At 37.5% G+C, this 14,641-nt stretch overlaps 2 protein-coding genes across 12 annotated transcripts in view; one reads left to right on the top strand and one right to left on the bottom strand.

Annotated features, from left to right (window-relative positions):
* The window catches only part of CIP2A (cellular inhibitor of PP2A), a 36,489-nt gene extending 34,896 nt beyond the window's left edge, over positions 1-1,593 (bottom strand). Inside the window, exon 1 of the mRNA XM_025913417.2 lies at positions 1,207-1,593. Coding sequence (XP_025769202.1) covers positions 1,207-1,308 — 102 coding nt within the window. The 5' untranslated portion in view covers positions 1,309-1,593. The remainder of the gene's footprint in view (positions 1-1,206) is intronic.
* DZIP3 (DAZ interacting zinc finger protein 3) overlaps positions 1,459-14,641 on the top strand; it is a 101,167-nt gene continuing 87,984 nt past the window's right edge. For 3 of the 11 annotated variants that reach the window (XM_025913314.2, XM_086675509.1, XM_086675503.1), the window contains exon 1: positions 1,459-1,812. The gene's annotated coding sequence lies outside the window, so the exon portion shown is untranslated. Of the gene's footprint in view, positions 1,813-1,928; positions 2,071-12,838; positions 14,311-14,420; positions 14,548-14,641 lie in introns of those variants that run through there. The other 8 variants (XM_086675507.1, XM_086675504.1, XM_086675514.1 and 5 more) reach the window with 6 other exon arrangements.

The raw sequence follows: 14,641 nt of genomic DNA, 5'->3' as shown, positions 1-14,641 counted from the left end.
CTCCTACTTCTTAAATAAAACTGCTTACTCTGTGGCTTCTGGAGCCCACTATCACATTTTTATATTCTAATTGAGAAGCAAAGCTTTAGCATTTAACAGCTAACACTTTATTCGTTTTGCAGAGATTTGTTGAGGTAATGAATGAAAAAAGAAAATGTACTTAGGAGATGGGCACCTGAAGTGATAAGGAGCATCAGTGAAGCTGGAGGAAACAGGCACATTTAATGCATTCCAGTATCACAACAGTTATCCAGATTGATGTTGCTGTACTATTCTCAATAGTCTTTTCTCTCCAGTAGTAATTTGCTAATCTTTGTAATTTAGATTTTATTTCATAAATATAATAGAATATATTTTAAAATTATGTTCAGTTCTATGTTAACAGAAGCTGTGACAGATGGAATTAAAATAAGCTTTGGCTGAGCTTAATTTTTTTTTTTTAATTAAACTGAGGTTATTGTTAGTTGGAATTCTGTGAATGTGCAAGAAATGAGATTAAAAGCCTAAAAACAAATAGGAACACAGAAAGCTGTGAATAAGTGATCTAGCCATAAATTAGTGGGAGCTAACAGAAAAAGTGAAAGCAATTTAGCAATTCAGGTTTGAAAACTGGGAACAGTATATTTTGGTTAAAAAAAATTATGATTAGTATTTTGATTGCTTTTTAACCCAAGGAAAGTTAAAAAAAATTTTTTTCTTTTTCAAATTCGAGTTCAACATGAGTTATAAGAGAAGCAGCAAGCAATTGGTTCAGATTGTAAGCTGCCTAAGGGACAGGAATAAAACAAGTTTTAATCATCACTCCCCATCACCTTCACTCTCGAGAATTGCTGTGTATTCTGCAAGAGCTCTGTTGCGATGGAAAAACCAAAGAAACGAAGGAAAAGAAAGAGCTCCGAACTTTCTCCTCTACCAATCCCCAAAGAGCCTAAATCCCCCAACATTTTGTCCCACCCTCCCTCTTCCTAGGACTTCGAGTATCAATCACTATTCCCTCTAGCTGCAGCCAGCTGAACGCGGATGGACTTGGGCGGAGTTAAGAGTGGGAATTCAAGGCTGACTTTCGCCTTCCTTACTAATACAAAAAGAGACCTAAGGGAGCGATGGGCAGACCTTTGCAGGCTGGGGCCGCAACACCCCGGCCGCACCGTGAACTAAGGGTTTCTACAGGGAAGCTTATCTAGTCCCCATCCCGTAGTCCCTCACCTCCAAGTGCCGCAAAAGCTGGGTGGCATTCGCCTCCGACTTAACGGCTTTATACTGACTGATGGTCAGGAGCAAGGACTTCAGGCAGGCGGTGGAGTCCATTGGCACTCGCCACAACCCCACCTGGGGGCCACTACCGCCCTGCCGCACCAGCCTCCAACTTTCGCGGCGCTTTTTTTGATTTTTCAGCCCCACCCCCCTAAGTCCCGATGCTTCCGGTTCCGGTAGCGCTTCGGAAGTCCCTGGGTACCCTGGGAGAGCTGCTGTCAATGAAGAAAGGAGATGCGAGAGGGTCTAGTGGGTCTGTGGGTTCTTCAAGGGGGTTGGAAGCTGTCCTTTCCCGAACTTCTTTACCCATTCCCTCAACCCACCGTCGCTTCGAAAAGCCGCGAGCTTTCAACTTCGAGATCCCGTGGAGACGATAAATCTCGCGAGAAATGCGATTGCGACTCAATTTGCGAAGGGGCCGTTAGGCGCAGGGGGGTCCGTGTTTATTAGAGCTCTCAGTTTTCGTTTGCTTCTTCGGCCTTCACGCTGGATGGCCGGTTTTTCTTTGTGCATGAACCTCTGCCTGAGAAATGGTCGCTTCCCCGTAGTCTAGACACGGTGAGGAGCTCTGAGGAGAATCTTGGCCTCTAGATTTTGAGGGGGCCTGGGAGGGACCTCTTTTTAAATATTTTTCCTGCGTCCACCCTTTCTACCCAGAAATGTTTGTTTTTCAGAGTAAGCCTGGGGCCATTGGGATTCTGTGGCGAGGTAGTCATGCCCTTAAGGTAGTCGTCAAACTTATTACAGAAAGCTAGCTCCTGGTGACTTCTGGGCCAGGTATTGCTGCGGAGAGTGTTCTCATTAGCGTCAGTTTTTGTAAGTGAAGGTATCTATTTTTATTTGGCATGATCCATTGCTTTCTAAGCCTCGGTGTCTTCTATGAAACACGGCACCGCCCTTTGCGTTTTTTGTAAGAGATAATATTGTGCGTGTGTATATAATGAAATGAGTTTCTGGTTTTGGAGCTTTTTTTTGCTTGAAGTATGCTAATATTGAATTAAGCTTTAAAAACCAGTTTGGAAACAATTGGAAGAGCAAGGCGCATGTCGTTTTAATTAAATCATTCGTCATGGATCATGTTTTGTCAGTTCAAAAAATGTTTTTACATTACATTTTTAAAATGGATTTTTTATATTAAAAGTTTTTAGTTTGCAAGCTTACAATAATCCAGCCAATTGAGACATACATGTAAAAATAGGTAATTAATGTACATATACATTCATTCATTCTGTGAACAGTTATCGATTGTATAACGTGGGTTAGAAGTCGCAGGAGAACAAAGATGATGAAGTATCCCTGCTGGGAAGCAACTGTCTAATTGGGGAAATGTACTAAATAGGTAGTACATATGGAATTCATATAAGTTAGAGGCACCATGCAGTTATGTTGACCAGTGAAGCCAGGCTTTATGTTTACAAACTCTGGTTCCACCTTTTACTATGTGACCATAAGGCAGATTCTCTCTGCTTCAGTTTCTTAAAATCCAGCTAACGGTAGTACCTGTTCAATAAGTTAAATAAATCAGAAATCATTGAGAGCCTACAGTGTACCAGGTACTTGTCTAAGCACTAGGGATTTAAGTGAATAAAACCTATGTTATGGAAATTATGGTCTGATAGGAAAAAAACAGCTTGTAACAGAGGTGAGATGGAGAAAAAAATTTAGCAGAATTATTCTTGGAGAATAATGGTGGTTGGGAAGAAGGGAGTTGGGAGGTCAAGATAGAGCAAGCAATATTTGAGGAAGTGCTTCAAGGAGTTGAAGGAGACAGCCCTGCTCTCTAGGGGGAAAAGTAGAAAAGCAAGGGCAGAGATTCTGAAGTGGGACCATGATGTGTGTCAGGAACACCAAGGATGCCACTATGACTAGGGTAGACAGCAAGGGTGAGAGTAGCAGTAAAGATGAGGTCATGTCAGGTGGTGCAAACCATTATAAAATGAGCTAATCAACTTACAAGAATTTAGAGCAGTTGCCTGGCATAATTACTTTCTCAGCAGGTGTTAGTTACATCTTAGTTCATTAGCAAATGCAGTGATAACCTTTTGGTTGGTGTTAGACTTTTCACTAATAATGACAAGTGTCTCATCTTCATACTCATTCTCCACCAAGGGAAGAGGTCAAAGCTGCTATCTGTAAATGCCATCTTTCTTTACACTCTTTCATTTTAACATAAGTAATTATCCATCTTTCTTTACAATCTTTCATTTTAACATAAGTAATGATACAAATTTTGCATTCTCATCTGTAAGATACTCATTTTAATATGTCTTTCTTAAAAAATCGTTTTCAAAAATTGATGTTGGAAGTATAGTAGGATGTACCATGATGGTAACTGTGAGAAGCCCTAACACATTTAGGCAGAGATACTTGCACATCCTAATATGAGAAACCGTCTTATTTTAGGCACCAAAAAATGGGGAGGAGGAGGAAGTGGTGATGATGATGGTGATGAAGCTCGGTCCAGATGACTGAAGACCTTATTCTTGATACTGAATTCAGTGGTGATCTTTGGCTTTTAACTGGGGCCTGATCTATTTAGGTTTGTGTTTTAGGTTGATTACTCTGGCAACTGGGCAGCCTGTGATTTTGATAAAGATAAGGGTAGGAGTAATGAGAATATTTAATTTGCTGAGTCTTTGCAAAGGATTACCAGGGGTAATTGAAGTGGAGATAACAAAGAGGTGAAAAATTGGAGAAATAAGTAGGTGAAATAGGCAGGATTTAATGACTTATTTCAGATGTGAAGACAAGCATGAAACTAGAAGGGACTCCAAGTTTCTAGTTGGGGTGACTGAGAAGATACAGATACTGCTGAGATAGTTAATACTATTCAGGTTGTATTTCATGTTCAGTGAAATTTTATGTAATTTATCTTCTAGTCGTGTATTAAGTTTGTTCCAGGGCATTGCATAATTTTTGTTAATGTGAGCGGGTTCTCTTTTTCTCCTTTAAAATTTGGTATTGCTACTGTAAAAAAAAAAAAAAAAATGCTGATTTTGATACATCTTTTATCCAGACCCTGACTAAAATTTCTTATTAGTTTTTATAGAATTTTGCTTACTCTCTTAGACTTTCTCACTATATATCATCTATAAATAATAATTTCATCATGTCCAGTATATGTTGTCTTTATTTCATTAGTGAAAAAACAAATTGGAATAATCATGGTGATACTGAACATCTTTGTCTTATGATTTAATTGAATGGGAATGACCAGTATTTTAACACTTAGTATAATTTGTGCTATTGGCTTGTAGTAGTCTTTCAAATGTTTAGATTGCCCTTTATACCTGTTGTACTTAAAGACTTGCCAAAGCGTCTACTTAAAAACATTATCAAATACCTATGTTTATAGATCACATTTTCCACTTTGACATGATAATGCAATGTATTGTGTTGCTTTTTTGTTCTTGGGATAATAATAGCTAACACTTATTGAGCATTTGTTAGAAGCCAGGCACTATTCTAAGAATTTTGTACTTACTAATTAATCTTCATAACAACTTCATACTTTAGGTACTATTATCTCCATTTTACAGGTGAAAAAACTAAGGAGAGGGGAAATAATTTGCCCAAGGTCATACAGATTATGGTAACAAAACTTGTATTTGCTATGATGCAAATATTTTATTCAGGATTTTGTATTTAAAATTTTTGCATTAATTTTTTCTTTTCTCTTGGAATTTGTGAACTTTTGAAAAATGAATTGGATGTTTTCTAATCTTTTTTTTCTGTGCTACAGAATGAGAATCACATAGGAACCAGGTGGTCCTTGTAGATTGTATACAACTGGCCTATAAAATCAAGTAGCTGATTTAGTGGTAGATCTTTTGAAAATATTTGAATTGGTAATATGGTTATAGATCTGATCATTTTTTCCACCTTTCCTTAGGTTTGGAAATAAAAATATTCTAATATAGCAACTCTTTCTTTAGATTTAAAGAATTAAAAAAAAATTTTTTAATGTTTATTTATTTTGAGAGAGAAAGTGCGCGTGCGAGCAGGGGAGGGGCAGAGAGAGTGGGAGGCACAGAATTTGAGGCAGGCTCCAGGCTCTGAACTGTCAGCACAGAGCGCCATGCAGGGCTCAAACTCACAAACGGTGAGATCATGACCTGAGCCAAAGTTGGACCCTTAATTGACTGAGCCACCCAGGTGCCCTAGATTTAAAGAAATTTTGATATGAAGTTGCATCAGTATTCTAGTAATTTTCTTAATCTCTTCATTGTAGTTTTAAATTTCCTTTTTCATTTAAATGTTACCTATATTTTTCCTTACGGAAAGTTCCTTACTGGAACCTTCTAGGGGTTTATCTACTTCATTCAGCTTTTCAAGAACCAACTTTACTCTTTTCCTTTTTTGTCAGAATCACTAATTTTACATTTAGGTTTATTAATTCCATCCATGTACATATTTTCCCTTATTTTTTTTTTTAAGGTTTAAGGCTTAGCAGATTTACATATATATTTTTTATAAAGGACATTTATGCCCACAGATTTTAAAAGGATAGTAGCTAAAGTGAGCATCTGCATTTCATTTTTATGTTTTTTAAATATTTGTTTGTTTATTTATATTGAGACAGAGAAAGATAGAGGGAGAGGTATCTAGAATCCCAGGCAGGCTCCACACTCAGTGAGGAGCCTGATGTGGGGCCTGGATCTCACAACCATGAGATCATAATCTGAGCTAAAATCAAGAGTCAGACACTTAACCCACTGAGCCACCTAGGTGCTCCTGTATTTTACTTAAAAAAAGAAAAAAATCCAGTTAAATTAGTTTGACCAACCAGGTAAAAAATTTTTTAAATATGAATATTCCTTCATTCTCAAAGAGCTTAGATTCTGTTACACAAATCAGAGTAAGTGTTATTAAGAGAAATGGAGAGTACTATAGGAACACATTTTTTAGGGCAAAATATTAATATCTTCAAGGTTTGGCTTAAAATCCCTTTTCTCCATAGATTTTTTTATTGACATCCTTTGTATTTGCACAGACATTTTCCCTAATTTATAGTTCCAGAAACATATTAAAGGGAGTTAAAAAAAATTGCTTAGGATCTTAGAACTCAGTATTAGGGCTGTCTAGCTCCTTTATTTCTTTTAGAAAAACTTAGCATACCTTTAAGAGTAAAATAGATTTTTTTAGAGAGAGAGTGCTAGCTGGGAAGAGGGGCAGAGGGAGGGAGAGATAGAGGATCTCAAGCAGGCTCCATGCTCAGCACAGATCCCATAACCCTGGGATCATGACTGGAGCCGAAACCAAGAGTTGGAACACTCAACTGACTGAACCATCCAGGCACCCCATAAAGTGGAATTTTTAAAAACGTTTATTTTTTGTGAGAGCGAGAGAGCATGCACAAGCAGGGGAGTAGTAGAGAGGGAGAGAGAGATTCTTAAGCAGGATCCATGCCCAGCATAGAGCCTTATGGAGGGCTTGATTTCACGACTGTAAGATCATGACCTGAGCTGAGATCAAGAGTTGGATGCTTAACTGAGCCACCTAGGCCCTCCTGAAAAATTTTAATGTCTCATGACCAGAGCTTAAGTCCTGTTATATAAATCAGACTGAATGAAGATATGAATTTGTGACAGAAGTGCAGAGTTTATAGAATACTGAATGTTGTAGTATGAGAATTATACCAACAGTGTGAACACAGAGCTAATTGTTCATTCACCCACCATACATTTAATGAGTGCTTGAGTGGTAAGTACATTTCCAGGTACTGGGGTTATGGCAGTGAATCAGATAAAAAATTTCTATCCAGGTGGAGCTTTTATTTTAACGGGAGACATAGACAACAAATAGGAACTATAAATAAAATGTACGAATGTAGTAAGTGCTATGGAGGAAAATAAAGGGAAGAGGGAAAGGAAGTATCAGTCAAGATGGAGTGTTGGAATTTTAGACAGTGTGTCATATTGTTCAGTATTTGCTGCATAGCAAATCACCTCAAAACTCAGTGGTTATAAATCATGAGCATTTATTTCTTGCTCACCAGACTTTGAGTTGACTGCAGTTAGTCTGATCTAGACCTGGCTTGGCTGAGTGGCTCTGCTTCAGCCATTTTGTGGGGAGAAGGCAGTATCTAGAGCTCAGTTTCAGTTATGTTTCGATATCTACTAGACATCCAGGAGATGCTGAATGGGCTGTCGAATATATTATTTGTAGTTAAGGGAGAGGTCAAGGCTAAAGGTAAAAATTTAAAGCCTTGAACCTAAATGATAAAAGGTGAGTGTGGATAGAAAAACTAAACCACAGGGTACTTAAATATTTAGAGGAAACAACAAAGAACACTGAGTAGCTGCCAGAAGACAGAGGCCCTGTCTTGATTCCATGGTTATCTGCAGGGATAGTTTTACAGTAGTATATGGGCTACTTTTGACCTGTAAAGAAGGGCTCAGGTTGGCAGAGAAGGCAGTCTTAATTTACACACAAGCTCCGTCTTCTGCCTTCTGAGGACTTGCGGTATTCAGAAGAAAGGTGGCTTCATTCTTTAAATTAAATATTGAGTGCTTGAAGTGTACCAGGTGTTGTTGTAGGCTCTGCAGATATATAGCAGAGGGATTAAAAAAAAAAAAAAATTCCTGACTTTGTGGAGCTTCTATTCAGTGGAGATGTGAGGCCAGATGTAAATTAGGAGATTATTAAGTATGCATAAATAGCAGGTAGAACAAAAGTTCTATTGGCCCGGGTTCCAAAGATTCAAGGCAAAGAAATCTAGTGGTAGAAAATTGGCAGAGGTCTAGGCATGGACTCATTTGGATACCTTGTTTCTACTGTAGTTAAAACAATATTAAATATTCAAATATTCAAATATTAATATTAAATTGATTTTGCCCTTTATGCAGAGCCAGAAAACTAAGTCTGTAGAATTAATGTCAACTTTGATTTTTGAGAAATGTTACCCTCAACACAAAGGCAAAAAACCTGTTAAGCCAAAATTGCTCTCTTTTCAATTATTCTTCCTGTTTCTTTTCCCAATCAAGTGTTAAAATTCAACTTACCTCTAAATGATTTGCCAAACCATAAAATTAACTTTTTCACTTTTCAAACAATTCCTGTTTTGTTTTGTTTTGTTTTTCCATGCACATTTCACAGAATTCAACTTTAAGTACATGGTTTGGGTAATTTGGGTAAATGTTTTTTACCCCAATTTCACATCTAATTTCATATCTCAGTATCAGAAGGTTGCCTTTTTTTTTAAACATAAATATTATCCATTGTTTCTGAATCCCAATTTTGCAGATAAAGGTAAGTGACATAATTTTATTTTAAATTAAGGTACAATAATCATTTTTACCTATAGTATTTATTGAAGACCTACTTTATACAGAGCCAAGTCCTTTGCATATCTCATTTTTAAATTTCCAGTCTTTCAGAAAGTAGATATTACTATGTTCATGAAAGATATTATTATGTTCTGTTTCTTTAATTAAAATGTGGAACCATTTTCTAAGATAGTGGCATCCAAAGTGGAATATGCACACCTTGGGATATGTGAAGCTATCAGGGTGTGGGAACAATTAGAAATTTTTACTTATTTTGATATCATTCTTTTTTATTTTATATTATAGTAATATCTGTATGTAATTCATAAATGAATTGCTTTTCATGTATTGTCAGTGTATTCTCAGACTTATTGCTTTAGATACATGGTGATCAAAAAAAATTTGGAGACTTCTCCAAAATTGTTAACCTTAACAGAGCATTTAAACACATATTAATTATTGTTCATTTTAGTAGCACGTGTAGTACTGGCATTTTTCTGAATTGTTTTCTTGAACAAATGGATTTTCTTAGCAAAAACTAATGAGAATAATATATTATGAAATTATCAGATGTCATGATTATCTTTACAGTATCATTACTAGTCAGTAAGGTCACATAAATAGTTTTGTTTCTAAGTGTTTGTCTTTATGCATATTACTCGGTTTAGCTCAAAATTGAACACCACGCTTAAATAGTTAAATATTGCACTTAATGGGACCTAGTGGAAAGAATATGGAATTTGCAGTTAGTGAAACTTGGGCCTGAATTTCTGCTTTTATTAATTTGTTAGCAATATGAACTCTAAATCCCTCAGTTGCTTACTTTTTAAAATGAATTACAGTAATGTTTATTTCACAGTTGTGTGAGGATCAGATGTGTATTCACTGTACATAGGTACTTAGCCTAGAGCCAGACACATAGGAGCTGATGAAAATTAATCTTATTTTTGATGAAACCACAGTTATTTACACCCAATTAATTTTATGAGAGAAAATTCTTCATAACCAAACCTTGACCTACCTTCTCAGCTAAACTCTTCTTACAAATATATGTCTTTCTGAGATAATGAGTCTTCTTACATTGGTGGATCAGTCTGGATTTGGGTATTGTAGGCCTTGTCATTGGTGGTGAGAGAGTCAAGTGCATATTATATACTCTACTTCCTGCTTGATTATCATCTCTACATGTGTCATGTGTCAACATTCTGTCTTGTTTCCTTTTTCTCATCATTGTCTAATAACAGTAATGACAACATTGCTGAAAATATTCTGCTTTGGAAAATTTGCTTAGTGGTAACATGCTCCTTCCAAGGGTTTCTAGCTGTGTTTCTGAACAGTGTGATTTTCGCAGTGTTACCTGTAAATAAAAGGAAACTGATGGGTATTTTAATATCTGGATTTTTTTCCCCAGGTAAATCCTAACCTGTGCGTATTCATTATAGGTACATTCCAAATATTAAAAACAAATTAATATATGTTCTTTAGGTTTGCTAAATCTTGAAGTAACTGGATAGGTCTGAGGGTCTGAGGAAAATTAAAAACCTTCTCCAAACAAAAAACAAACCTACTCCTGACAAGATGCTGGTTTTGACAAGGATATTTCCTATTTTGGCAGATTTATAAGGAAGGGTGCTGGGTGTACATTGCAGGGTTCTTCCTTTCTGATATAAGCTGCCAGACAGTGCTAATAATGATTTTTTTCAAGATGACGAGCTGAGGTATGACAGTGAATTCCCTGATCTTTTAGGGCAAGAATGCTCTTCAGTTTATGATAACTTTTGCAACGATTTTCCAACCATTATCCATGAGTCCTGGAGTTTGCCTTAAACAAACTATTTTTTCTTTGTGGTAAAATAATGTTTTGGCTACTTGTGTCTAGCTAGGTATGTTCATTTTGTGGCCTTGCCAGGAAGTCAGATAAAAAAATGGAAGAAATTAATGGAAAATTAGAAAACCAAATAATCAATATATTGTGTTCACTCTTAACACAGTAACAAAATAATGGTATAACCTGTGTGAGTCTAACCTGATGGTCCTAGCAATTCTTGTCTACCTGGAGCTCACACTTGAGTAATAAAGACTTTCAGAGTGCTAGAGTCATAGAGCCTCTACTTTAAAAGCCACCAAGAATGGCTGTTGCTGCTTGCATAGTAAACATAATCAGATCAATAATATTTAAAATTTTGGTTATAAGGAAACTCCCATTACTGATGTCTTGCCTTATTCCTAGAAAGCATCCTCTTCATAATGTTTTAAGCCTTGAAGTAATGACTACTCATATGGAGCAAAACATCTCACATCTCTAAGGAATTTTTTGGAATTCTTTTGGGAAAATCTAGCAGAAGTGTTAACAAGCAGTGTCAGAGACCTGCTTTGCTAACAGACCAATGAACTTCTGAAATACTTCTGTAATTCAGTGCTGATGTCGTAAACCAACTTTTCTGTTCTTGTTTTGAGAGAGCGAGCGAGTGTGAGTGGGGGAGAGGGGCAGAGAGAGAGAGAGAGAGAGAGAGAATCTCAGGCAGGCTCCACTTAGTGCAGAGCCAGACATAGGGCTTTATCTCATGACCTGGGATCATGACTTGAGCCGAAATTAATAGTTGAACGCTCAGCCTACTGAGCCACCCAGGTGTCCTGTAAATCCAGCTTTTTAAAATAACTATCAAGATTTTACCAAGTTGCATGTTCAAGGTTGTTTATTGCAGCATTGTTAGTAATAGCAAAAGAAAAAAAGGGAAGACCAGAGAGGAAGTGTTTATCAATAGTTGTCTGGTGAAATGATACATTTATACAATGGTATATCATACTGTTTAAGGAATATGACGTGTGTCATATGTGCTGATGTGAAAAACCCAAGATGCCAAATGTGCAAACTAAGCTGCATTTGTGCCATGTGGGATATATTTGAAAAATGTGTTTTTTGTCCCAGCTCTTAATCTCATTATTTCCTTTCCATATGGTAGCAGTTCTCCATCAAGGTAGAGAATTGGAAGAAAAAACTGATTTTGCTACAAATTTAAACAAAATTTGTTGATGATAATGAAGGGATGATAGTAACACATAGTAATTACTATGTGCTAGGTCTTGTTCTATTACATATTTTAAACATTTAATCTTGATGACCCTGTGAAGCAAGTACCATCTTTTTTGTTTTGTTTTGTTTTTTATTTATTTTTAAATTTGCATCCAAGTTGGCATATAGTGCAACAATGATTTCAGGAGTAGATTCCTTGATGCTCCTTACCCATTTAGCCCATCCTCCCTCCCACCACCCCTCCAGTAACCCTCTGTTCTCCATATTTAAGAGTCTCTTATGTTTTGTCCCCTTCCCTGTTTTCGTATTATTTTTGCTTCGCTTCCTTTATGTTCATCTGTCTTGTGTCTTAAAGTCCTCATGAGTGAAGTCATATGATCCTTGTCTTTCTCTGACTAATTTCGCTTAGCATAATACCCTCTAGTTCCATCCATGTAGTTGAAAATGGCAAGATTTCATTATTTTTGATTGCCGAGTAATACTCCATTGTGCATATATACCACATCTTTGTCCATTCATCCATCGATGGACATTTGGGCTCTTTCTATACTTTGGCTATTGTTGATAGTGCTGCTGTAAACGTTGGGGCGCACGTGTTCCTTCGAAACAGCATGCCTATATCCCTTGGATAAATGTCTAGTAGTGCAATTGCTGGGTCATAGGGTAGTTCTATTAATTTTTTGAGGAACCTAAAGTGGGTCCCATCTTTATTTTCCAGATGAGGAAACTGAAGCACAGATGTTAATTAGTTTCAAGCAAGGTTGCATAGCTAATGTGTATCAAAGCAGTTCTGTATACCCTTGCAGGAGTATTCCAATATTTTTTGTGCTCTTAACTACCAGTGCTATGCAATCTCTCAACTTTTGACATTGATATGAAATCTAAATGAGGTACTTTATGTCATTTTTCTTTCTTGTAGACAAATGATTGTAAATATTACATAATACCAGGATAGTCTTAGTGTTCTTCCTCAGAACAATCTGTTATGTGTTTACTTAATTAACCTTTGTATTTTTTTTTAATTTTTTTTTCAACGTTTATTTATTTTTGGGACAGAGAGAGACAGAGCATGAACAGGGGAGGGGCAGAGAGAGGGAGACATAGAATCGGAAACAGGCTCCAGGCTCTGAGCCATCAGCCCAGAGCCTGACGCGGGGCTCTAACTCACGGACCGCGAGATCGTGACCTGGCTGAAGCCAGACGCTTAACCGACTGCGCCACCCAGGCGCCCCGACCTTTGTATTTTTTTTTAATGTTTGTTTATTTTTGAGAGAGAGAGTGGGAGAGGGGCAGAGAGAAAGGGAAACCAGGAATCCCAAGCAAGCTCCACACTGTCAGCACAGAGCCAGACGCAGGGCTCTATCTCGCAAACCGTTGGATCTTGACCTGAGCCGAAATCAATAGACGCTTAACCAACTGAGCCACCCAGGCTCTTTTCATTTTAAATCATTAGGTGGTTCTCAACTGGGGCATTTTGTCCCCCAGGGGACATTTGGCAGTGCTTGGAAACACTTTTGGTTTTCACAATGGACCTGAGAGGTGGGAGAGAGTTGCTTTTGGCACCTATGAGGTAGAAGCTAGCGGTGCTCCAAAACATCCTTAAAATGCAGAGTATATCTTCCCATAACAAAGCTTCATCTAGCCTAAAATGTCTATAGTGTCAAGATTGAGGAACCCAGATTTAGTGGGCACAAGAGAAGTTCTCACAACTGAATTTCTCTCTTGAAAAATAACTTATATTATTTTGTTTTCAAACTAATAGCATTGAGAAAAATGAATTGAATTTTAATGTTTTTGCACACGATAACTCCCTTTTTCCATTTGGCATTGTGTGATCTGTAAGGGCCAGAACTGACAAGAGTAGTAAATCCATGGGACATCTATCTACCCACACACTGAAATGTGAACTTTTTGGCTAGTTAGAGCCTCTAACTTGGTCAGATGACTTACGATGAGCACTCGAGTAGATTTAAAAAACAGTGTGCTTTTATAATGTTGAGGTGACAAGTGCTGTAAGGTAAACATTTGAATGAATGATTAAACAATTAGAAACAAAACTGTGCCTGCTTTGTTGTGAATAAGCCACCTTTAAAAGTAGGGGGAGGTGGAATACTTTTGCGATTAAAAAAAGTTTGGTACAATTTCAGTAGATAAGAGGGAGCTGGGAAGCTCAGAGGGAGCAGTAAGAAAGGCATTTTACTGTTGGATAAGGATAAAGATGGCAGGACTTTGTTTTTGACCGGTAAAAAACAGCCTGTGGATAAGATCATTTTGCTTGGTGGATAAAGGTGTGCTAGAAATTGACACTGACCTTTAACTTGCCCTCTGATCAATTAGCCAGCATCTGAATAGGTTCCTGTGGACAAGCAATCCCTCAGTTCCAGGAAGGGAGGTAAATTTTTAGTTTCTTGCTGACAGGGAAAGCCTGTTGAGATGAACACACCGGGGGAAACCAGATTCATCCTTTATCCCATGTTAACCCTGATTTTAAAGGTTTCCTTCAGCCTCTTCTAGAATGGTAAGAACCTCTGGATTATTTTAGAAGCAGTGTGTTAATGTTTCGGGCTGGCTACTTCCTTTCTGTTGCTAGGCACTTACGCCTTCCTTCCCAGCAGAGGCTGTAAAGTGCCACCGTCACCGCGGCTGCTGCTATTGCAGTAGGGTTTGCCACACATGATCTGCTTAGCTCCTGGGGAAATGATGGGGTTGATGATATTCTCCTGGAAAACCTTTCACCACAGAGATTCATCTCAGGTTGTATTTCTAAGCAGACTAAAAAAGCCATTAGCTTTTCTTAATTCTTAATTCAGGCTCCAAATATCTTCTGATTTATTAATTAATACTATATCCTTTTCTTTTTCAAGCTGAGCACTGAATAGCTTAGCAGAGGCCTTCCATCTTCTCTACCTTGTTGCCAGAGGACTTTCTTCCCTTTTCAGCCTTGTGATCTGTGCAAACAACTGACTGAAGGAGAGCTTATCAGAGGGGGAGGTATCTGTGTCTGGGCTTTTAAATTCTGGAAATGAGGGGGACTGCTTTGTCTAGAAAAGGTGTGCTTTTGTATAATCTGTGAGATAATGCCTAA

Source organism: Puma concolor, chromosome C2 (genome assembly GCF_028749965.1).
Source record: "Puma concolor isolate L17-30 chromosome C2, mPumCon1.1.hap2, whole genome shotgun sequence".
Classification (NCBI taxonomy): domain Eukaryota; kingdom Metazoa; phylum Chordata; class Mammalia; order Carnivora; family Felidae; genus Puma; species Puma concolor.
The sequence above is the reverse complement of the archived record's forward strand: the minus strand, read 5'-3'. Positions and strand labels throughout refer to the sequence as shown.